The sequence below is a fragment of the Hemicordylus capensis genome, chromosome 2 (assembly GCF_027244095.1).
Source record: "Hemicordylus capensis ecotype Gifberg chromosome 2, rHemCap1.1.pri, whole genome shotgun sequence".
NCBI lineage: Eukaryota > Metazoa > Chordata > Lepidosauria > Squamata > Cordylidae > Hemicordylus > Hemicordylus capensis.
In genome coordinates, this window is record NC_069658.1 from 353,491,794 (window position 1) to 353,513,358 (window position 21,565).

General features: G+C 42.5%; 1 protein-coding gene and 1 long non-coding RNA gene across 5 annotated transcripts in view; one reads left to right on the forward strand and one right to left on the reverse strand.

Annotated features, from left to right (window-relative positions):
• Window positions 1–11,294, reverse strand: part of FNIP1 (folliculin interacting protein 1) — a 116,170-nt gene extending 104,876 nt beyond the window's left edge. For all 3 annotated transcript variants that reach the window (XR_008317305.1, XM_053300765.1, XM_053300763.1), the window contains exon 1: window positions 11,089–11,294. Coding sequence is in view for 2 of the 3 variants with exons in the window: in XM_053300765.1 (XP_053156740.1) it covers window positions 11,089–11,183 (95 nt within the window). In the remaining variant the exon portion in view is untranslated. The remainder of the gene's footprint in view (window positions 1–11,088) is intronic.
• A 164-nt stretch (window positions 11,295–11,458) lies between these two features.
• Window positions 11,459–21,565, forward strand: part of LOC128345239 (uncharacterized) — a 77,443-nt gene continuing 67,336 nt past the window's right edge. Inside the window, exon 1 of one of the 2 annotated variants that reach the window (XR_008316328.1) lies at window positions 11,459–11,595. This is a non-coding gene — a long non-coding RNA (uncharacterized LOC128345239). Of the gene's footprint in view, window positions 11,600–21,565 lie in introns of both variants that reach the window. The other variant, XR_008316332.1, reaches the window with a different exon arrangement.

Genomic DNA, 21,565 nt, shown 5'->3' on the forward strand with positions numbered 1-21,565 from the left:
CAACTCTGTTTGGGATTCTGAAAAGAAAGAGAAGCCACTCTGCACACTTTGCTTTTGTCCACAAAGCTACAGTACACCTAAGAGAGCATTTGGTTTTCTTCTCTCACTTGGAGCATAATAAAGGAGTGGAATGCACAGGTGTGCTACTTAAAGCAAAAAACCTAAAGTCATAAACCGAAATCCAGAAAACAAGTGAAAAGTTGATAACTGATCAAAACAAATGTCTCTGATGAACAGACAATCCAGTTCAATTAAACACTAAAATGGTGTCTGTATGGGGAACAGTTAAATTGATGCCTTATCTCGGAACTCCCATATGACTGTTTGTGATGTCCCAGGAGTACAAAAAGGGGAACAAAATGATTTGCTCTTTCAGCTCACTCTCTTTTGAAAGAGCTTTACTCTGAGGAGGAAAGAGAGAAAACTGAGTTTTACTACAGAGACCAAGAAGGCAGCCCAAACATGTCAGATGCCACAGTCCAATCTTAGGCAGCTGCAGAACACGGAAGTGATGACACAGATGACATGGGATAGTGACACATATTCCCATGAAAGAACAAACTCATGACCATTTTGATGAACTCTGGAACAGATCTGATTAAAAAGCATGGCTGCCAAAGTGCCAGTCAGAGAATCCAGTCACAGAAAAGATTGGAAGTTAGTTGGGATCACTCTTCTGGGGGTACTTATCTTTAATACTTCTGGTATTAAAAACCACCTCTTGGAAATATAGTTAACTGGTACCGTACATAATTTTTAATCAATGGACCAATAGTTTAATGCAACAATTAAGTTGGCAAATCACTAACTTAATTGTTGTATTAACAATTATGTACCAATTGATTGTACTTCCAAGAAGTGGTTTTTAATACCAGAAGTTATGTTTCATCATATTTTTCTGCTAATTATGCTTAGGCTGCTCTGACTACACTCACCAATCCGTTTTATATACATTCTTTTAAGGGAATAGCGAATCTCCAGTGTATTAGTTTTGCAGAGGGAAAAAGGAGAAATGAAACTACTTTAGATTCCACAATTGTTCTCCAACCCCAAATAAAGTGCATTGGGACTGTGGAGGGGACACAATTTAATGTATTCAATTGATGTGACAAGGTAGATTTGCATAGCTACCATAAAGTGTGCAGATTACTCAGCTTCTCAGCAAGACCATATTATGTACATTTCTGCATGTGCAAGGGGGAACGGAAAGGAGAAAGCTATGGCATGCATGGCTGTGTCACATTCATGCAGATATAAAAATCCCAGCAGCTGCACAGATACAACAGGGAGGGGATTACATATGAAACCCCCAGGAATTTTATTTTATTCTTTTAGGAAGACAGAAAATACAAAACGTTTGACTTTTTAATTCTTTTTTTTTTTAACTTTTCAGAAACGACTGTAGCAGAATATAGACATGGCATGAATCACATTTCTGTGAGTCTGTGGCTTGATGTTACAGAAGCTCTTCACTGTATCAGGGATGTGCATGGAATTGGTTTGGAGGCCCTTTATGGGCCTCCAAACTGACTCGAACAACGGGCAGTTCCGCCAGTTCGAAAGCAGGGGAGTATTGCTTAAAGGGCGGGGGAGAGTGCACTTACTCCTCCCTCCACTTTTCCCCTGCCAGCGCTCCATGTTTTGCATGTCCACTGGGGCAGCAGCATACCTCCCTGCCACCCCATTGCTGCCTTTACCAGAAGTAGGCCGAAGTATCCGACGCGCCTACATGTGCTGAATGTGTGTGTGGGCACGTTGTAAGGGTGTGGGTGCACATGTCAGGCGCGTGCACGCAATGTGTGTGTGCTGACAGGCACGTCGGATACTTCCACCTACTTCCGGTAAAGACGGCAATGGGACAGCAAGGAGATATACGCTGTTGCCCCAGTAGACTTTTAAAACATGGTGCGCCGGCAGGGGGAAAGCAGAGAGAGGGGTAAGTGCACCCTCCCCATCCTTAAAGCAGTACCCCCCACACACACCTTTGAGCCTCCTCCACCCAGTTCCGTGCACTTACCTACACTGTGTATATCTACCCAGTTCACCTAGAACAGCAAACTATGGTTTGTCCTGAATGTGGATATCAGGGAGGGAATCAGAGAATACAAGATAAAGAGGGAAGGGAAGAAGGGTCTGCACAAGCTGAAGGCTCGCTTATGTAGTGCCAAAACCATGGTTCATCACGTCATCCAGATCAGAACTATATCTGAACAATGGTTTTCAATATAGTTAATATAAGATAGAGACCTTAAAGACCAAGTTGAAGACGGATCATTCTGGAGAGAATCTATCTATGTGTTTGCTAAGAGTCTACACCGACTGATGGCACTTCATCAATCAATCAATATAAGACAGAACCTATGCAGGTATGAATTAAATTAATACCTGTTAGCCAACAACAAGCCTTGAGAAATTTTCTTTGGATCTAGGAGCCAGACAATGGACACTTGACAAAATTATTTAACTTAGCGATGGACATTGTGAAGGGTTTCTATTTTACAAGTAATATATTTGGAACAGATAAAAATTGTATTTAAATAACTCTTCACACAGTTAAATTTCTAAGCATCAAGGCTCCCTGGCACCTGGGATTTGTAAAGCCCTGGCCTACTAAAAGCAATTTTATTGGTAGCACTCAAACAGCTGCATAAAGTCTTAGCAACTACTTCATTTATTAAACAGAAAACTACAAGCTGCTTTAATGAGGTATCAGATTCCATACTGGAGAGAGTTACAGGGGACTCTGAGGAAGGGGGTCTTAAGAAAAAGAAAAAAGCTTCTGATAATGTGGAATCATGTTGGTTATTCTTTTTTGTTATAACCATCACATCTGAATGGCAACAACAAAAGGCTTCAAGTTTTCTCATGATGCTTAAGTCTCCTTAAGTGTAGGTATCACATGACTATTTCTCTTAAGAAAGTGATCCCTAAATAAAGAAACCACCTAATGGCTACAATTGAAGTCTTGTTCCTCCTTCCTTAGGAAGAGGAACAGTTTAGTCTGTACTAAGGGTGAACAGCAGTGCACCAAGTACTGTATCAAATGTTGAAATTGAGGAACATAAGAGCTGACTAGCTGGATCTGTGCAAGCACACCTGGGACCGCATATAATTGTGGCCTATGAAAAATTAGAAACTGCTCTTATGCAAAAGTTTTTATACTGTAGTAAGCTGCACTCTTTACAGGCCTACCGTAAAAGAACAGCTAATAATTGGTTTGATTTGCGTTGCAGGGCCCTACGCAAGCAACTGCTGAGTATTTACAGAGAATATAGATTGGGCACAGAACAAATAGTTCTACCAATTTACTATCAGATTAAAAAGGCATACAAAAGCAGTCTCAAATTTGCTAAACAACAAGCATTACCATTACGTAATGTCTGGAATAAGCTTATTATGGCTACCATTAATAAAGATAGCCATTCTTTCTGGAGAATGGTTTCGGCAATGGGCCGGGTTTCCATGCCTTGCCGAATTCCGGCTAGCTCATGGGAAACCCATTTCTTTGCGGTCTATAATGATGCACAGCCTAGCCAGGTCTTTGTTCCACCTTTGATTGAGGAGTTGCCCCGTTGGCCTGCAGTTACCCCTGTAGAAATAATGGACCTAGTTGGTCGTCTTAAAATTGGAAAAGCCCCTGGTCCTGACGTTCCTCTCCCTGAACTATTAAAGGCTAATATAGAATGGTGGGCCTTAATTCTAGCCAATTTATTTACATCTATTAATTGTACAGGAGTTGTACCAGAACAATGGAAAACAGCAATAGTTGTCCCTATATTCAAAAATGGTTCCCATTTAGATCCATCTAATTATCAACCCATCAGTTTACTGTCAGTGGTTGGCAAATTATACGCATTGTACCTTTTGGATAAACTCGAGGCATGGATTTCAGAAACTAAAATTCTCGGGATTGAACAAGCGGACTTTAGAGCAGGTTGCTCTACCCTCAATCACTGCATGATCTTGTACCATCTAGCAAAGAAATACTCTAGCAGCCCCAATTGCAATTTTTTTGTGGCCTTTATTGACTTAAAATCTGCATTTGATTCTATCTCCAAATATCTATTGTGGTCCAAACTTGCAAAAACAACAATAGAGAAGAGATTGCTATTTTTGATGATGCAGCTTTATTCTAATTCCTCGTTGCGGGTCAGCTATGCTACCAATGGGGCCCTAACTGATCCAATTCCCTCTACTCGAGGGGTCAGACAGGGCTGCGTCTTGGCCCCAACTCTGTTTAATCTCTTTATTAATGATTTGGCACCATTTCTGGTGCGCACTTTTGCCAGCTACTGTAATGATAACAAACTAACAGTTAATTATAAAAAAACAAAGGTCCTGGTTTTCTCAAAATCCAGGAAATTATACAAATGGGTAATAAATCAGAATCGCATTGAGCAGGTCTACAGCTATAAATATCTAGGTATAATATTTCAATATAATCTTAATTGGAACGCCCATAGGCTGTCTTCAATTCATATAGCCTGTAATACACTCAGTGCCTTTTTGCGTTTTTATTATTCTAAAGGGGGTCAGTTTGTTCCCATGGCTCTTCAGATATTCCGTGCTAAGATTGTGGCCCAATTACTTTTTGGAGTCCCGCTATGGATCCAGGGAGTGAGTGTCAGCTGAACTGGAGAGAGTACAGTCTATTTTTTTTAAGAGCAATCCTCGCAGTGCCTAGGTGCGTGTCATACTCTGTTCTATGCTTGGAATCTGGGTCTTTCTCCATAGCTTGTAAAGCTACTTATGGGTGGATTCTTATCCGAACCCTCGGCTAACATATGTAAACAACAAAATAATGCAACTGGGCCTTTCTCCTTTTGAGCTTCTCACTCAAGAATGCAATAAGGTGAAGGAAATACTATTTCTCCGGTTGCATGACACTGAACGTCAGGAGCTAATGTCTTTGGCCAACAGGACTTGTTCCCCTCTGCATTTTGGGATTTTGCCACCTAGGGGAGATAGAGGTGCAAATTACTTAACAACATTGCACTTTTCTAAATTTCAGGTCTCATTTGCTCGGGCTTGGTTAAACATGTTGCCCTCTTCTCTTTTGGAACGGAGGTTTGCTAAAGACCAATCTGCTATGGTTTTTTGCCCTTGTGGTGCTGGCCTCCTGGAAACTGTCACCCATGTTCTACTGTACTGTTCTTTGTATTGGGATGCTAGAGAAGAACTTATTTCCCCTTTGTTACTCAAATTTCCTGGGAGGTGCGAGCGCTTTTGTACATATTACTGTCTTGCGGATGTAAGCTCTGATATTACAAAAATTGTAGCAAAATTTTTTTATATTACCATTAGATTAAGGTCTCAATTAAGTGCTTAACTGTGGGAGCTGTTTATGCTTTTTAAACTAATTTTTTAATGAATGACTGTATTTTGTTTTATTGTGTTTTAGTATTGTTGTATTGGATATGTTTGTTATTTCTATTTCTGCGGGCCAATAGCTGTAATAAAATTGATGATGATGATGATGACGATGACTAGCTGGATCAGACCAAAGATCTTCAGTGCCCAATCAGATGTCTCTGGAAGAACACAAGCAGTGTATGCACTGCTTGTCTCCAGCATCTGCTAATGAGAACTATATTGCCTCTGAACATGGATTCTTTTTAGCTTTCATGGTTACATAGCTACTGACAAACCTCTTCTCCCTGACAGTTTACTAGCAACACAGTTATATCTAGCTATAATATGTTTACCTTCTGGCACCTTTGAGAGTTCTTTGACAGAAAGAATATCTTACATGGATCCCTCCATATTTACATGGTTACCAACTACATACAATTAAAAATAACGAGCCATTCCCCCATTTAATCATGAAACTCAACTAAAGATCACAACATTTAGTGGCTGAAGATGGAGGACTATGACTTCAGCAGTTGCAATAATCAATGGAGGAGAGCTGGTCTGGTGGTAGGAAGCACGGATTGTCCCCTTTGCTAAGCAGAGTCTACCCTGGTTTGCATTTGGATAGACTACATGTGAGCACTGTGAACTGTCTAGAGCCATCTGGGTGAGGCAGTATAAAAATTAATAAATATTCTAGTTTCAAGTATCCATATCATATACTCAAGTCAGTTTAGGAGCTAAGGCAGAATATTCAAATGTCACCCCACAGTGATAACAATATAATAATAACCTAACAACTCGCATACAGAGCAATGCTCTTCAGAACACAGTCTTGGCACAACCATCACCACCTTACCTTCCTAGGCAACCCTCTGAAACTCTCAGAAAGCCCTTCCGAAGATCAAGGGATCCTCATCTGTGGCATGGGCAGCAGCAGGGGCAAGGAACAAGCCAGGCAGAAAGCACCTGGTCCACCAGCAGCACTCTGCCCAGTTTCGGTCCTTCTTTCTTTCCATGTTCTTTCCATGGAAGGTCCTTACATCCTAAAGAAAGGCTTTTTGGAATTGTAAGGGGTTGCCTGGGGAATGCTTGTACAGATTCTGTATTATGCTGCAGTGACACTATATGAAAGTAAATCATCAGCATCATCGCCAAGTTAGCTTACATCACAAATAAAAGAAATAACTAGAACAACAAAATAATTACAATGGTGTGGTGGGAGTGATGTTAGGTGGATACTTTGCCCTGTTAATGGTGAAGGCACTCTTGTTATATCTGCAATCACGAAAACTTCAAATATACTGGCAAATTCATGAAAAACATTGGATACTTTGTTGCTACTGAAACGTCACCATACCTAAATGCATTACATTCCATTGTCTTAAAAGGTAAATATCTAGCGTAAGACATTTAAAGGTAAATATCTAGCGTAAGACATTTAAGAACAGAAACATTAGAATATGTGACCAAGCCTTTCATGGCTTTTGATAGGTTTCAGCAAATAAATGTGGCATACTGGAAGCTGGAATTGGTTTCTGTTTAAAATAAATATAACTATTTGAAAACATATAATTGTAAAAGTGCTCTGGAATCCTTCTCAAACACTTACATAAGGACATAAGAACAGCCCTGCTGGATCAGGCCCAAGGCCCATCTAGTCCAGCATCCTGCTTTACACAGTGGCCCACCAGATGCTACTGGAAGCCTACAGGCAGGAGTTGAGGGCATGCCCTCCCTTCTGCTGTTACTCCCCTGCAACTGGTATTCAGAGCACCCTGCTGGAGGTGGCCTATAGCCCTCCGACTAGTAGCCGTTGATAGACCTCTCCTCCATGAAGTTATCCAAACCCCTCTTAAAGCCATCCAAGTTGTTGGCTGTCACCACATCTTGTGGCAGAGACTTCCACAAGTGGATCATGCGTTGTGTGAAAAAGTACTTCCATTGGTCCTAAATTTCCTGGCAATCAATTTCATGGGATGACCCCTGGTTCTAGTGTTATGTGAAAGGGATAAACATTTCTCTCTATCCACTTTCTCCACACCATGCATGACTTTATAGACCTCTATCATATCTCCCTGCAGACATCTTTTTTCTAAACTAAAAAGCCCTAGGTGTTGTAGCCTTGCCTCATAAGAAAGGTCCTCTAGGCTCCGATCATCTTGGTTGCCCTCTTCTGCACCTTTTCCAGTTCTACAATGTCCTTCTTTAGATGTGGTGACCAGAATTGTATGCAGTTCTCCAAGTGTGGCCACACCATAGTTTTGTATAAGGGCATTATAATATCAGCAGGGTTTTTTTTTCTTCAACCCCCTTCCTAATGATACCTAGCATGGAACTGGCCTTTTTTCACATCTGTCCACCATGACTCCAAGATCCCTTTCCTGGTCAAGCACAACATTCTTTTATATATTAATTTTAAATTTTCTGCAAGTTTTTATCAACTTCTAAAATTTACTCAGATATTTGATTAAAAGATTCCCAAGAATCTTTTATATATTAGAATTATATTCTAATATATAAATCTTATATATATTAGAATTTATATTCTAATAAATATTATGTTCTAATTACTGTTATTCTTATACAACTGAAACAAGAAATTGCCAACAACACACATTGTAGACACATGTGTTTTCATTTAATTAGGTGTTTTATATAGGATTTAAAAAATACAAATTTTGTTTGGACACACTAAGAAGAAAAAACTTCGAATACATTGCAGTCACCTTCTTATTTAAACCAGACATACAATCTTTGTATTATCCCACTGTGGATAGACTTTCAGGTATTGAGTTACACAGCAAGTTCTAGTTAAGAAGTTTACAACAGAAATGGTAATGCAAACCCAGCTAGAATATGTAAGCCCCGAAGCATGAACAATAATGGAAAAGTATTAAGTTTGCTTATAACACACACTGGCTGACATACTGACTAAGTTTACTCAAGGGAGTTTCAATGAAATTAAAAGGACAAGTTAGGTGCGCCTAACTTGTCCTTTTAATTTCAGTGGGATTTCCTTGAGTAAATTTAGTCAGGATGACAGCCACTGTTTTAGGCCTATTTAGGAATCCCTGATGGCTACTGGCATACAGTAGTCAGATTGATTTGCACTGAGGTTTACAAGAAACTAGAAGATCACCAATAGTGTAAAATATACAAATTATGTACACAATCATGACATCTGCATATTATTTGGTCGTAGATATGTTGCACATATTCCACAATGTTATCCTAAACTTAGGATTTCAAATGAAGGGAGGAGGAAATTGATATTAAAGACTTGCAAACCATGAAGAACAGCAAATTACCTTTAAAAAAGTGATGGCTAAAATTCTCAGAAGCTACAAGTGGTCCATATTACTTAAACAGCATATTAGCTGTTTTTAATCAGCTTTGTATCATATAACATTCAGAATAATTCAGTAGACACCACTTATAGCTTTATTGTGAGGATATAGTAGGTTTATTTCCTAAGAGTATTATCAGCTGATGCCAATAAGCAGTACCAAAGTAATAATTTGGTCTTGTTCGAAATTAAACAAAGCTGATAAATGATTCCACACAGTAGCCTTAGGGCATATATTTTATGTTTTGACATATCGCTAACCTGAAGGAGATGGTTACATAATGAAAACAGTTCAAGTGGAGAATATCAAACAGACATTTTGTGAAAATAGCAAAATTCTTCTCAGTAAGAAGTCAGTGGCAACACCTAGCCTCCATGAGATTGGAATGTTATCTGTTATGTAATTTATGAAAATGAATACAGAGAAAATGAATTCCACTCACATTAATGTTCCTGTTCTAAATTCAAACCTTGTAGCTAATTCCTGCTCTGGCTGCACCAGAGTTAATTAGTTTACCAGGGCCTCATATGTATGCTATTCTTAAGTTGTAGTTCTATGGAAATCTGTAAACTCTCTTCTTCAACCCAGTCCTATGCATGTTTACTCAGAAATAAGTCCCACTTAGTTCAGTGGGACTGCATTTCCAAATAAGAGTGAGTGTGTGTGTGTGTGTGTGTGTGTGTGTATATATATATATATATATATATATATATATATATATATATATATACACACACACATACACACACACACACTAGCTGGGCCGGGCACAGAGCATCTGTGCCTCTAGTTCCCCCCACCACAATTTTCTTCCCCGCCCACCCACACACCCACCACCATTTTCTTCTCCCACCCTCTGCCGCTTTCTCCCCTCCCCTGCTGCTGTTTTGTTTCGCCTCCACTTTCCTCTCCCGCTGCCAGAAGCTCGCTCAGGAACTCTCACAAGAGCTGCCACGCAGGGGGTTAGGGACATCTATATATATGATAGATAGGTGATTCTATCCAAAGTCCTGGAAGACAGTCCCATTGAATTCATGTGTTTAAGAAGTTTGCATAGGATTGAGCAGCATTCCAGCTTTCTGAACAATTTTTACAGCTTACAATAAGGAAAAACTTAAAACCATTTTCTCATCTCAATATTTATTTTGAATTATAAAGTGCAGTCAGTGGGGATGCATTCTAACCCCACTTCCCAAGTATAAATGTCCAACACCATAAATAAAGTTCTACACAAAACTGAACCATCAACAGGCAAAAGAGAAGGTGACCAAACATAAGCCCAGGTCCTTGCAATTTCAGTCAACAGTCTTATTAGATTATTAATCATTCCATTCAAACCAGGGAAATGAGCGTGAGAATGATCTACCCACGGGACATCTTAAACTTGCTGTCTTTTTATTGGGTAGCCTTGCTTGGCCAGATAGGGTTCTGTTGTGGCACGACCAAGACAGTTTTTTCTGGTAACCCTACTGACTCTACCGGCAGCCACGCAGCCTTCTCTGTCCCTCCGCAACATTTAAGGTGGTTCTTACCAACAGCAAACTTCTCCTGCACTTTCAAGACTGCCAGGGGTGAAGTTTTGAAATTCTCATTATTATTATTTTTTTAAAGTCAATTAATTCAAGACATTGTCTCTAGGCTTGTTAGCAGTCCCGCAAGACAGAGACTACAAAGGCGACCCTGGAAACGTGGAAGAAATGAGAAAACCCGTTTCGTCTCTCCTTTGCCCCAGCAGCAGAAAAGAAGCTGAAGAGTTCGGAAAAAGCAGAGCAGGGGAAGTGGCTCATTGCGGGGTCGCTTCTCTTTTGCAACTCAGGAAAGTGATGAAAAGTCACTTCTGCACAGTTGTGCTTGCACGTGACGGCCACTAAACTCATAAGGGAAAGAACCACGAGTTTAGACCTGGGGGAGGAGGGAAAAGAGAGCGAGGACTTCGGAAGGAAAGAAACAACGTTGCACGGAGTTTTGGCGCATGGCGAGGACACACACACATCCGTGTGATTTCCGCCTGGGCTGTGTGGCCAAGACAATCTACGCCAAGAAACCATTCCCACCCGCCTCCTCCAGGCTTCTCCTGGGAAAGGGGAGGTGGGAAAGGAAGCAGCTCAGCGGAGAGAAACAGACAGACTAAGAGTCTTTATCAAGTTAAGGATGGGGAGTAGTAGTAGACCGAGCAGGAAGAGAGCGGCCAAAGATATGAAAAACAAGACGGAAAAGCCAGCTCTTCCCACCCGCTTTCTCTCCCTTTTCTTCCGCGAAAGACAGAAAGGAGGCAATACGTACCCCGTTCTGCTCCAAATCAAAGCAGAGCACGCATGCCAGCCAGCGTTGCTTGCTGTCGCAGATCCAAGCCGCCCTTCTCAATCCCTTCTTTATTTAGACCTACCTCAAGACACACTCCTCCTTGAGCTCCTTGCAGGGGGAAATCAAGCCATTCCTTTTGTTGAAGAGCTTCTGCAACAAGGTGGGTGTGGGTGGCATTTTTGGAGTGCGCTGCTGTGCCCCACTGAGGCAGCCAAAGCAGCGATCTCCGCTCGCAGCTGGGGCAGCCACCTAGTTCCGCGAAGCCGACTCCGTTCGGTGTGACAGTCATATGACAAAAATTAATCACTTGGAGCAGCCACGGCAGACGAGAATGGGAGGGAGAGGGGCGGGCGGGGTTTCGCCTGGGTTCCCCAGCAGCCGATTGGCTGAGGGGCCATGCTCACGTGGTGAACACAGCGATCCCTGCTTGGCTTGGCTGGGCAGTGGCGTTGGGGATGTTTTGGTGGCCGCAAGAAAAGGGGGAGAGGAAGCTGGATTCCCCGCCAACTTTGGCATCGCCGAATGCACCCTTTCAACCAAAAACAAGCCACGGCCTAAGACATGAGACACAAACCTCTTCATGCGTTCAGTGAGTGAGTGAGTGTGTGTTTGTGTGTGTTTTTTCCCCTGGAATCTTGCACTCCGAATTTCTAGCCGATTTTTGAGACGTAATTTATGACTGCGGTAACCCCTCTACTCTAACAATGTCAACACAGGATGCAAAGCGGGAGGGTGATCCAAGCCCAGTGTATTTTGACACATTTCCCCCCAGGGTTTTTGTTTTGCTTTGCTGCCCAGATTCCAACATTTGATTAACGCAATATTATTAAATTGCTTTGATGAAGTGGGATCAAAACTAAAATGCATTTCCATTTTGCATTAAGGATCTAGAATAAATGAGTGGGTTTATGAAAATCGTGGCTGCCACCTGTGCCAGGCAGACTCTAAAGTGACACAATAGTCGAATAAGAACTATATTTATAAAAGGCACAGCTCCAAAAATTCACATTTATGACCAAGGAACAAAATCTGAGATGAAGCAATGTCAACAGTTGCAGACTTTAATTCTCAACGTGGAGTACACCAGAGACAGGGAGCAGATTTTGCCCCATCCAGATTGTGTCCCCCATGCTCATTTCTTCAGTTTCTCTGACACAAGTAAATGGCTGCCATGATGCATCCCTATAAGGAAGAGTAAACCTCTACTTAATATTGCTGGGGTGAAAGCAAAGGCCTTATGGCCTGACACTAGGAGGCCTTGTCTTCACTGAAAGAACTTTAAGGGGCTGCCATGGGGTGAGGACCAGAGAATGGCATGGCAGCAGCCCAGTCCATGAAGTAGATATTAATTGATTGATTGATTAATTTATTTATTAAAAGATTTAATATACCACCTAATCCACATAATCCGGGTGGTGTACAAACAAGAACAGCATCTGAGATTTTAAAGACAAACAAAATAAAAATTAAAGGGCAAACAGCTGACGGAAAAGAAATGTCTTCAATAAAGTTTTAAAGGCTGAAAGCAAGGCAGCAGACTGAATCGGGGTGGGGGTGGGGGGAGAATTCCAAAGTGAAGGGGCAGCAACAGAGAAAGCCCTTCCATGGGCCCTAGCACTACGGACCTCTCTGAGTCCCAGGACTGAACGAAGGGCAACGTGAGAAGATCTCAGAGGACAGAATGGGACTGGCCGGGAGACACAAGGAGTGGGACAAAAGGGAGTTTGGGGATTTGCTCATCTGCCTTGGGCTGCCACCCAAAGCCTTTGTTTGTACTGCCAGTCCATACTTGTGCAATAGCAAAGACACTCTTCTCACACCCACAGCATGAAAGTTGCTCCAGTGCAGCTCCCTCTTCTGCTGCAAAGATGTCATCCTCTCCAAGCCATATGGAAGAGAAAAGTGCTGCAACTCTTCCTCACATTCTTGTCCTAGTTCCTAGGAGGCCCAGTGCTGGTACAGGGAGGAGTTGCCGCACAGGTTCCTCCCTTAGGACTTTCTGGTCTTTCTTTTGCGGCATATGAAGGAAGGGGCTGCACTGCAGTGGTTTCCACACTGTACGGATAACATGAGAATGGGGCCCAGAGGCACTCTCACCCCTTTACTTTGGGGGTGAAGTCCAGGGCCTCCACACCCCCTGGGGCCCCCCAAATCCTCTTTAGTCCTGGGTGGTGTGGTTTTTGCCCTCAAGAACCTTTGTGTTAAAAAATGATGCTTAACTTACAGCAGGCAGAGAAGGCTCCAAAGGCCTTTAGGTCCAGGCTCCAAAATTACCTAGGTGCACCTCTAATGGGGCCGTCAAAAGTCAGCTACACACTCACTAGGTATAGGCAAGATACTAGCTCACAGCATTATTAGGGGGCTAACAATACTTACCTGCCTTACAAAGTTGTATGTGAAGTGCTTTTAATACTCAAAAAGCAATATCTAAATGATATCATTATGATTTACAGGTGAAACTCAAAAAATTAGAATATTGTGCAAAAGTTCATTAATTTCAGTAATGCAAATTAAAAGGTGAAACTATATATGAGATAGACGCATTACATGCAAAGCGAGATAAGTCAAGCCTTAATTTGTTATAATTGTGACGATCATGGCGTACAGCTCATGAGAACCCCAAATCCACAATCCCAGAAAATTAGAATATTACATGAAACCAATAAAACAAGGATTGTCAATAGAACAATATCGGACCTCTGAAAAGTATAAGCATGCATATGTATTCAGTACTTGGTTTGGGCCCCTTTTGCAGCAATTACTGCCTCAATGCGGCGTGGTATGTATGCTATCAGCCTGTGGCACTGCTGAGGTGTTATGGAAGACCAGGATGCTTCAATAGCAGCCTTCAGCTCTTCTGCATTGTTTGGTCTCATGTCTCTCATCCTTCTCTTGGCAATGCCCCATAGATTCTCTATGGGGTTCAGGTCAGGCGAGTTTGCTGGCCAATCAAGCACAGTAATCCCATGGTCATTGAACCAGGTTTTGGTACTTTTGGCAGTGTGGGCAGGTGCCAAGTCCTGCTGGAAAATGAAGTCAGCATCCCCATACAGCTCGTCTGCGGAAGGAAGCATGAAGTGCTCCAAAATCTCCTGATAGACGGCTGCGTTGACCCTGGACTTAATGAAGCACAGTGGACCAACACCAGCAGATGACATGGCTCCCCAAATCAACACAGACTGTGGAAACTTCACACTGGACTTCAAGCATCTTGCATTGTGTGCCTCTCCATTCTTCCTCCAGACTCTGGGTCCTTGGTTTCCAAATGAGATGCAAAAGTTGTTCTCATCAGAAAAGAGGACTTTGGACCACTGAGCAACAGACCAGTTCTTTTTTTCTTGAGCCCAGGTAAGACGCTTCTGACGTTGTTTGTTGTTCAGGAGCGGCTTGACAAGAGGAATACAACATTTGAAGCCCATGTCCAGGATCCGTCTGTGTGTGGTGGCTCTTGATGCACTAACTCCAGCCTCAGTCCACTCCTTGTGAAAGTCCCCAACACTTTTGAATGGCCTTTTCCTGACAATCCTCTCCAGGCTGCGGTCATCCCTGCTGCTTGTGCACCTTTTTCTTCCACACTTTCCCCTTCCACATAACTTTCTATTAATGTGCTTTGATACAGCACTTTGGGAACAGCCAACTTCTTTTGCAATTAACTTTTGAGGCTTTCCCTCCTTATGGAGGGTGTCAGTGATGGTTTTCTGCACAACTGTCAAGTCAGCAGTCTTTCCCATGATTGTGATTCCTAATGAACCAGACTGAGAGAACATTTAAAGGCTCAGAAACCCTTTGCAGGTGTTATGGATTGATTAGCTGATTGGAGAGGGACACCTGGAGCGTAGATTGTTGAACCTTTTCACAATATTCTAATTTTCTGGGATTGTGGATTTGGGGTTCTCATGAGCTGTACGCCATGATCGTCACAATTATAACAAATTAAGGCTTGACTTATCTCGCTTTGCATGTAATGCGTCTATCTCATATATCAGTTTCACCTTTTAATTTGCATTACTGAAATTAATGAACTTTTGCACGATATTCTAATTTTTCGAGTTTCACCTGTATTTATTCATTACATTTATAAACTGCCTAACACCCAAGGCTCAAGGCAGTGTACACAACTTAAAACAATAAATAAAACTCAAAACCATTAACACAATTTTAAAATCATAAACCTTTAGCAAAAGGTCTCAACAAGGCATTTTTTAAAAATAGTTTATCAAAACACCTGAGAAAACAGGTGCATCTTAAATGGTTTTTTGAAGACAGCCAGAGCTGGAGAAGCTCTTATATTGACAGAGAGCACATTCCAAAGCCCTGGGGCAGCCACAGAGAAGACCCAGTCCCACAATGCCACCAAACTGGTGGCAGCCGTAACCGAATTTCCCCATGAGATCTCAGTAAGCGGCAGGGTTCATGATAAAGAAGGCCATCTCTTAAACCGCCCTGAGCCATTTTGGAAAGGCGGTATACAAATCAAATCAATCAATCAATAATAAATACCCCATGCCACTTCCCCATGTGTCAGACCAATCGCATGCAGCATTAGTATGCCAGCTCTGCGGGGCACTGGTGACAGTTGAAATAATGTGCATGGGATTGCACACTTCCTGATATAGCTCTGTTTGCGGTCATAGGACTGGTTCACATGTGCCTGTTGATCACTTGATAATTGCAGCCTCAAGTGGCAGAAACATAGGAAACTACTTTTTTATACTGAGACCATTGTTCCATCTAGCTCCGTATTGTCTACACTGACTGGTAGCAGCTCTCCAAGGTTTCAGACTGGAGTCTCTCCCTACTCTATCTGGAGTCCAAGGAGTGATTCTGGGACCTTCTGCATGCAAAGCAGATGTGCTACCACTGAGCTACAGGCCCATCTCCTAAGATCTTACAGCAGACAGCACTTGTGTGTAGTCACCCTGCCAAATGCAAACCACGGTAGACTCTGCTTAGCAAAGATTAATGCTTGGTACCACAAGACCAGCTCTGATGACTGAAAGAATTAAACATCCTGGATTAACCACTACTATGTGCTTGCCTCCTTAAGCAGAAGACTTTTCAGTTGAGTCATTTCATACTCATACTTGACACAAAGTTTAAAACGATGAGAACTAGACATGACATTCCCACATTGTGCCTTCCCCACTCCAGTGAAATTGGATTAAAAATTAAAACTGGTTCCTAAGTATCAGACAATTAAAGCTTATAAAATGCAATCTCGGGTTTATGGTGGCATGGACAGTAGCCATCAAAGTTACTGCTGTTTCCTGAATTCAGTAGCATTGATCCTTGAGAAATGTGGGCCCAAAATAGTTATTTAAAGGATTTTAATGACATCATTTCAGATGAGTCACAGCCTCACTAACATTACTAACTGGTGGAAAATGTGCAATAGAGATTTGTAATCTGATCATGTATGTATACTGCAAATGTTTAATACCTGTATAGTCCAAGTGACAAAATGTCACGGCGTTGTGCGTGCAATTTAATGGTGTTTGCAGAATTTAAGTCTGTCTATAAATAATATTTTAAATAAAACCAGACACAATTTAGAGTAGCATGAACAGATGAGTGATTTCTTCTTCTAGTGTTGAACATTTCCAGGAAAAAGGAAAAAATGATGTGTCCTCTATTAGAGCAGTCTGCGTTTCTGTAGTGTGTGTAATAAATCTTCTAGGGCAAGTCAATTGACTTCTTTGTTCCTTCATAGTTACTGCTTGCTGACACTCTATGGGAGGAGGGGGAAGGGACCCATCTATGGAAACCGACTAAAGTTCATAGATGGTGATCTGCATGAGCAAGAGATGTACTTGAATGTGCTCTTACGCCTGTCTAAATGTGTTCTTAGACATGGCCATAATGCATATGGAGTTGTACTGCCTAATAAGCAAGATAGCTGATTGTCCACTCTTGTGAAAATGAATGGAGCCCTATGTTAAGGGAGCAACATCCAAAACGTTTCTCCAATGCTTTCAACTATTCAATCTGACCAAGACTGCAATGGATATTTAAATATGTGTGTGATACTTCTGGGAAGTTTCCTTAGGAAATAAGCTAAACCAGTGCCAGAGGGGCACCTATATTCAATGGTGAAAGTAATCAGGATTCACTGAAGTACAGCTCTCGTAAAATGTTAGTCACAAACATTTGGCCTACTTTCATCAAATCTTATATGCGCCATGTGGAAAGAAGCCTCTGGGTGACTGTAGCAGCTAACATTTCTGATAGCTACAGTCAGTTGTGGAAAGCCCTTTTCCAATCTCTTCATAACACATTCCTCTGCTTCTCTGAAGTTAAGAAGTCAGGTACTGCCAGAGAAAAGATGAGCAAGTGGCTAGATAGAGGACAGAACTCACCTCTTTGTAGGCGATTGTTCGCCTTTGCATTCAGCCCAAGGCTTCCCACTGTCTTATTCATAGACTCATGCTTGGAGAAAAGCAAGTTTCATTGGTTTCCATTGATCTTGTATCCAAATAAATGTAGGGTCTCAGCTTAGACTTAAGGCCTGCTTCCAGTTAGCTATGGCCCTATCCAGTTTTTCACTAAGTGGTAGAGTATCTGCTCTGTATGCAGAAGGCCCCAGTTTCAATCCCTGAGCCCTTTATCATGACCCCATGAGTGGGCTTGAGGGAGGGCAGCAGCAGAGACTGCAGCAGCTTACCTTCCCTGCAGAGGAGCCGGAAGAGTTGCTTGGCATGTGCATTGCGTACCCAGACAAGTCGCTGCTCCCCCAGGCAGTGCGGGGCTGGGATGCGTAGTCCTGGCCCCCACAAGTCCCACAATGCACTGCAAGAGTGCATGGTGCATTGTGGGGACCCCGGCGATGGCTGGAAGCCCACTCCTGTAGTTGCCATTGGGAAGCAGCTGGCGCTAACGCTCGAGCAGTTAGCACAGATTAAGAGCTAATGCCCTTAATTGCTTGCACCCTTAATCTTGGCTTGGCTAACTGACAGGCTCCCTAGGTGGGTTTGCCGCTGAGGCACCACCAGGAGCCACACAACTCCTGGCAGTTCTCATGGGCAGCCAAGCTTAGCTGCCTTGGCTGCTTGTGAGAAGAGCCTCCCTGGCATCTCCAGGTAAGGCTGGGAAAGACTCTGGCCTGGAACCTTAGGGAGCCACTACCAGTCAATGGAAACAATGCTGAGCAAGAAGGTCTGCCTTGATAGAAGGCAGTTTCCAATGTCAGGGCTTCTGCCAGAGCAACCCTGCTGCCCGCCACCAGTCTGCTTTATGTAACCAAGTTTAAACTGACACCATGAAGAGCTACATCATGCAGATGGTTCCTGGCTAGAAACAGAAGCTTGTTGTCATTCAAAGTATGTTGCTGTGTTTGTGTCAACAGCATTGAAGACCTCCATCAGAGGTGAATCTTCATCATATAGTGACCTTGTCTAATTTGATGTTTTGGAAAATAACAATCAAAGTAGCTGCATGGCCTTTTAGAGCACTAATATTCTGTAGTATACTAATATTACTGTAGTAGCTGATGAAGGTAGTTGGGATGTTTGTACCTGCACCCTCGTTAGGATGGTCTCCTTGCTCTTTATTTTCTCTCTCCACAGAATAGGTCTTGGAAATTAAACCTCAGGAAAACACAAGATTATCAGACTGAATTTGAGTGTTCTTATTGCTTTGTATTTTATTGTTTTTTTTTGTTTTAATTGTAAGCTGCCTAGGATTGATTTCTAACAAGAGAGGTGGGATATAAATCCTTAAAATGTGTAATAAATAATAGCCAGCATTCAGACAAATGACGCGCTGCTGTAGCAATGGTGTGCTGGTGCCACAGAGGAGCAACAATTTTTGTTCATCTCCCCTTTCTTTTGAAGTCCACGATGACTCCCAAAACTATGTCCCTGAGGGCTGAGCAACACATACCATCAACTAGAACATTACCCCATGGAATTTCCTACTGCTCCAATTCCGCTCTCTGCCTGCTGGGAGGAGGAGCAGGAGCACGCCTGTGGTTGCTGTTGTCACCACCATGTATGAGTGAGGTGGCAAGACCAGGCCAGGTGCTTTAAGTCAGTCTGAAGTCTCATTAGTGGGCCAGTTCTGTGCTCACTTATGTTTACAAAGGTCATGTTTGGTTTCAAGGCAGATAACATGAGGAGGGAATAACTCCTAGTGATGTTGACTACTATAATATTATGGTATTACTGCTTGAACTCAAATGGACTGGGAAGTCCTATTAAGAGATGCAAAATCTCTGCCTTCATAAAAGAGCCCAAATTTTATTTTATTCATTTATGTATGTATTTATTTATTTCCGGAAACTTCAAATCTCACCATGGAACACTGGATAACAAACTGCTATGCATGCATGATTTAGTGAATATGATGCCATTTAGAATAGAGCCAGCGTGGTATAGTGGTTAGAGTGCTGGACTAGGACCGGGGAGACCCGAGTTCAAATCCCCATTCAGCCATGAAACTAGCTGGGTGACTCTGGGCCAGTCACTTATCTCTCAGCCTAACCTACTTCACAGGGTTGTGAAAGAGAAACTCAAGTATGTAGTACGCCGCTCTGGGCTCCTTGGAAGAAGAGCGGGATATAAATGTAAAATAATAATCATAATAATTTGATTTCACAGCAAAGAATATTTAGAAATCCAGATGCCTGCTATGTCAAGGGGGCCAAAAGCTTACCCTACATTCACTCTATTGCCCCAACAAATGGCAGGTGTTAATTCTCGTGGAGGCCATACAAAAACATTGGTATCTTAAGGAATCGGGTAGTATCTGGTTCAGCAAGCATAATTCCCTAAGGTGCGAGAGTGCATATGTTTCAGATAAACTAGAAGGGGAAAGAGTAGAACTAGGAGAAGAGCAGACAGAAGCACACGATCAAGAAATATCAAATGGAAATGACACATGCCAATGCCAGGTAAGAGACTCAGTGTATAGGTGTTTATATACCAATGCTAGAAGCCTTCGAGCCAAGATGGGCAAGCTGGAGTGCTTCGGTTGTCAGGGAAAACATAGATAAAGTGGGCATAACAGAAACCTGGTGGAATGGTGAGAAGCAGTGGGACACTATTATTCCTGGATACAAACACTATAGAAAAGACAGGGAAGGGAGAATTGGGGATGGAGCAGCACTGTATGTTAAAGAAGGAATAGAATCTAACAAGCTAGAAAGCCTTAGAGGACCGGAGTCCTCCACAGCAAAGTTATGGGTGGCAAAATGAGGACTGAAAGGAAATGTGTTTCTAAGGATGTGCTATCAACATTCAGATCAAAATGCTGAGAATGACTTGAAGTTGGAGGAGCAAATCACAGAGGCATCTAAGAGAGATAAAGCTGTCATAATGGGTGACTTCAATTACCAGCACATAAACTGGATACATTCACATGCGGGTATTGACAGAGAGGCCAAATTTCTAGACACACTAGATGACTGTGCCTTAGTACAATTGGTCGCAGAACCAACCAGAGAGAAGGCAACCTTGGATTTAATCCTGAGTGGTGTTCAGGATCTGGTGTGAGATGTCAGAGTTGTAGAACCATTGGGGAACAGTGACAATAGGGTGGTCCAATTCAGCTTTTAAGTGAGTGGAGCATTGCCAAGGAAGTCCAACACTGATGCGTTGGACTTCAGAAGAGGAAACCTCTCAAAAGTGGAGAGAACTGGGTAAAAAGGAAACTGAAAGGGAAAGCCAGGAGGGTCAAATCGCTCCAGAAAGCATGGAACTTATTTAAAACCACAGTGCTAGAAACTCAGTTGAAATGTATACCAAGATGGGGGAAGGGTGCCATCAAGTTCAGGAAGATGCCAGTGTGGCTAACAAGTAGAGTTAGGGAAGCTATAAACGGGGTGGGGGGATCCTTCTGAAAATGAAAGTCCTGCCCAAATGAAAGGAACAAACTGGCAAAAGAAATGACTTACGAAATGCTACCGTCCTGTCCAAGGAAGTATGAAGCGCCCTGTGCACATCCAGCTTGTGCCACTGCTTCTCAGTAGGGTGATGAGGCACAGGGCAGAACGAAGTTAAATAAATATCGGATGAGCTATGAAACATGGAGTTGACCTTCAGAATGAAGGAAGGGTCCAGAATTAGTAGCACTGAGTCTTTGCAGGGGAAATACACAAATTGTCCTTTATCGACAGAGCCTGTAGCTCAGAGACCCTCCATGCTGATGTGATTGCCACCAGGAAAGCCACCTTCAAGGACAGCATCTTGAGTGGCACCGTCTGTGGCTCAAATGGAGGCAGATACATAATCTTAAGTACCACATGCAAATCCCATAATGGAAAGCAATGACAAACCAGAGGAGAAAGCTGGGTGGCCCCCTGAAGGAATTTTTGCAGGAGCAAATGCTGAGCTTAGTATCCCTTTTCCTGTGGGAACAACATTTGCACAAGGCAAACTGCCTGCCGCTTAAGCATGTTGGCCTTTAAACCCATAGACAGCCCCTCCTGTAAAATATCGAGCAGGTGACGGAGCTTGCAGTGTTCCAGTAGTAGTGACTGTTTGATGGCCCACCTAAGAAAATTCCGCCATGTGTTTTGGTAAACTCTATTGGTAGAGAACTTCTTGGATGCTAGGATTGTGTCT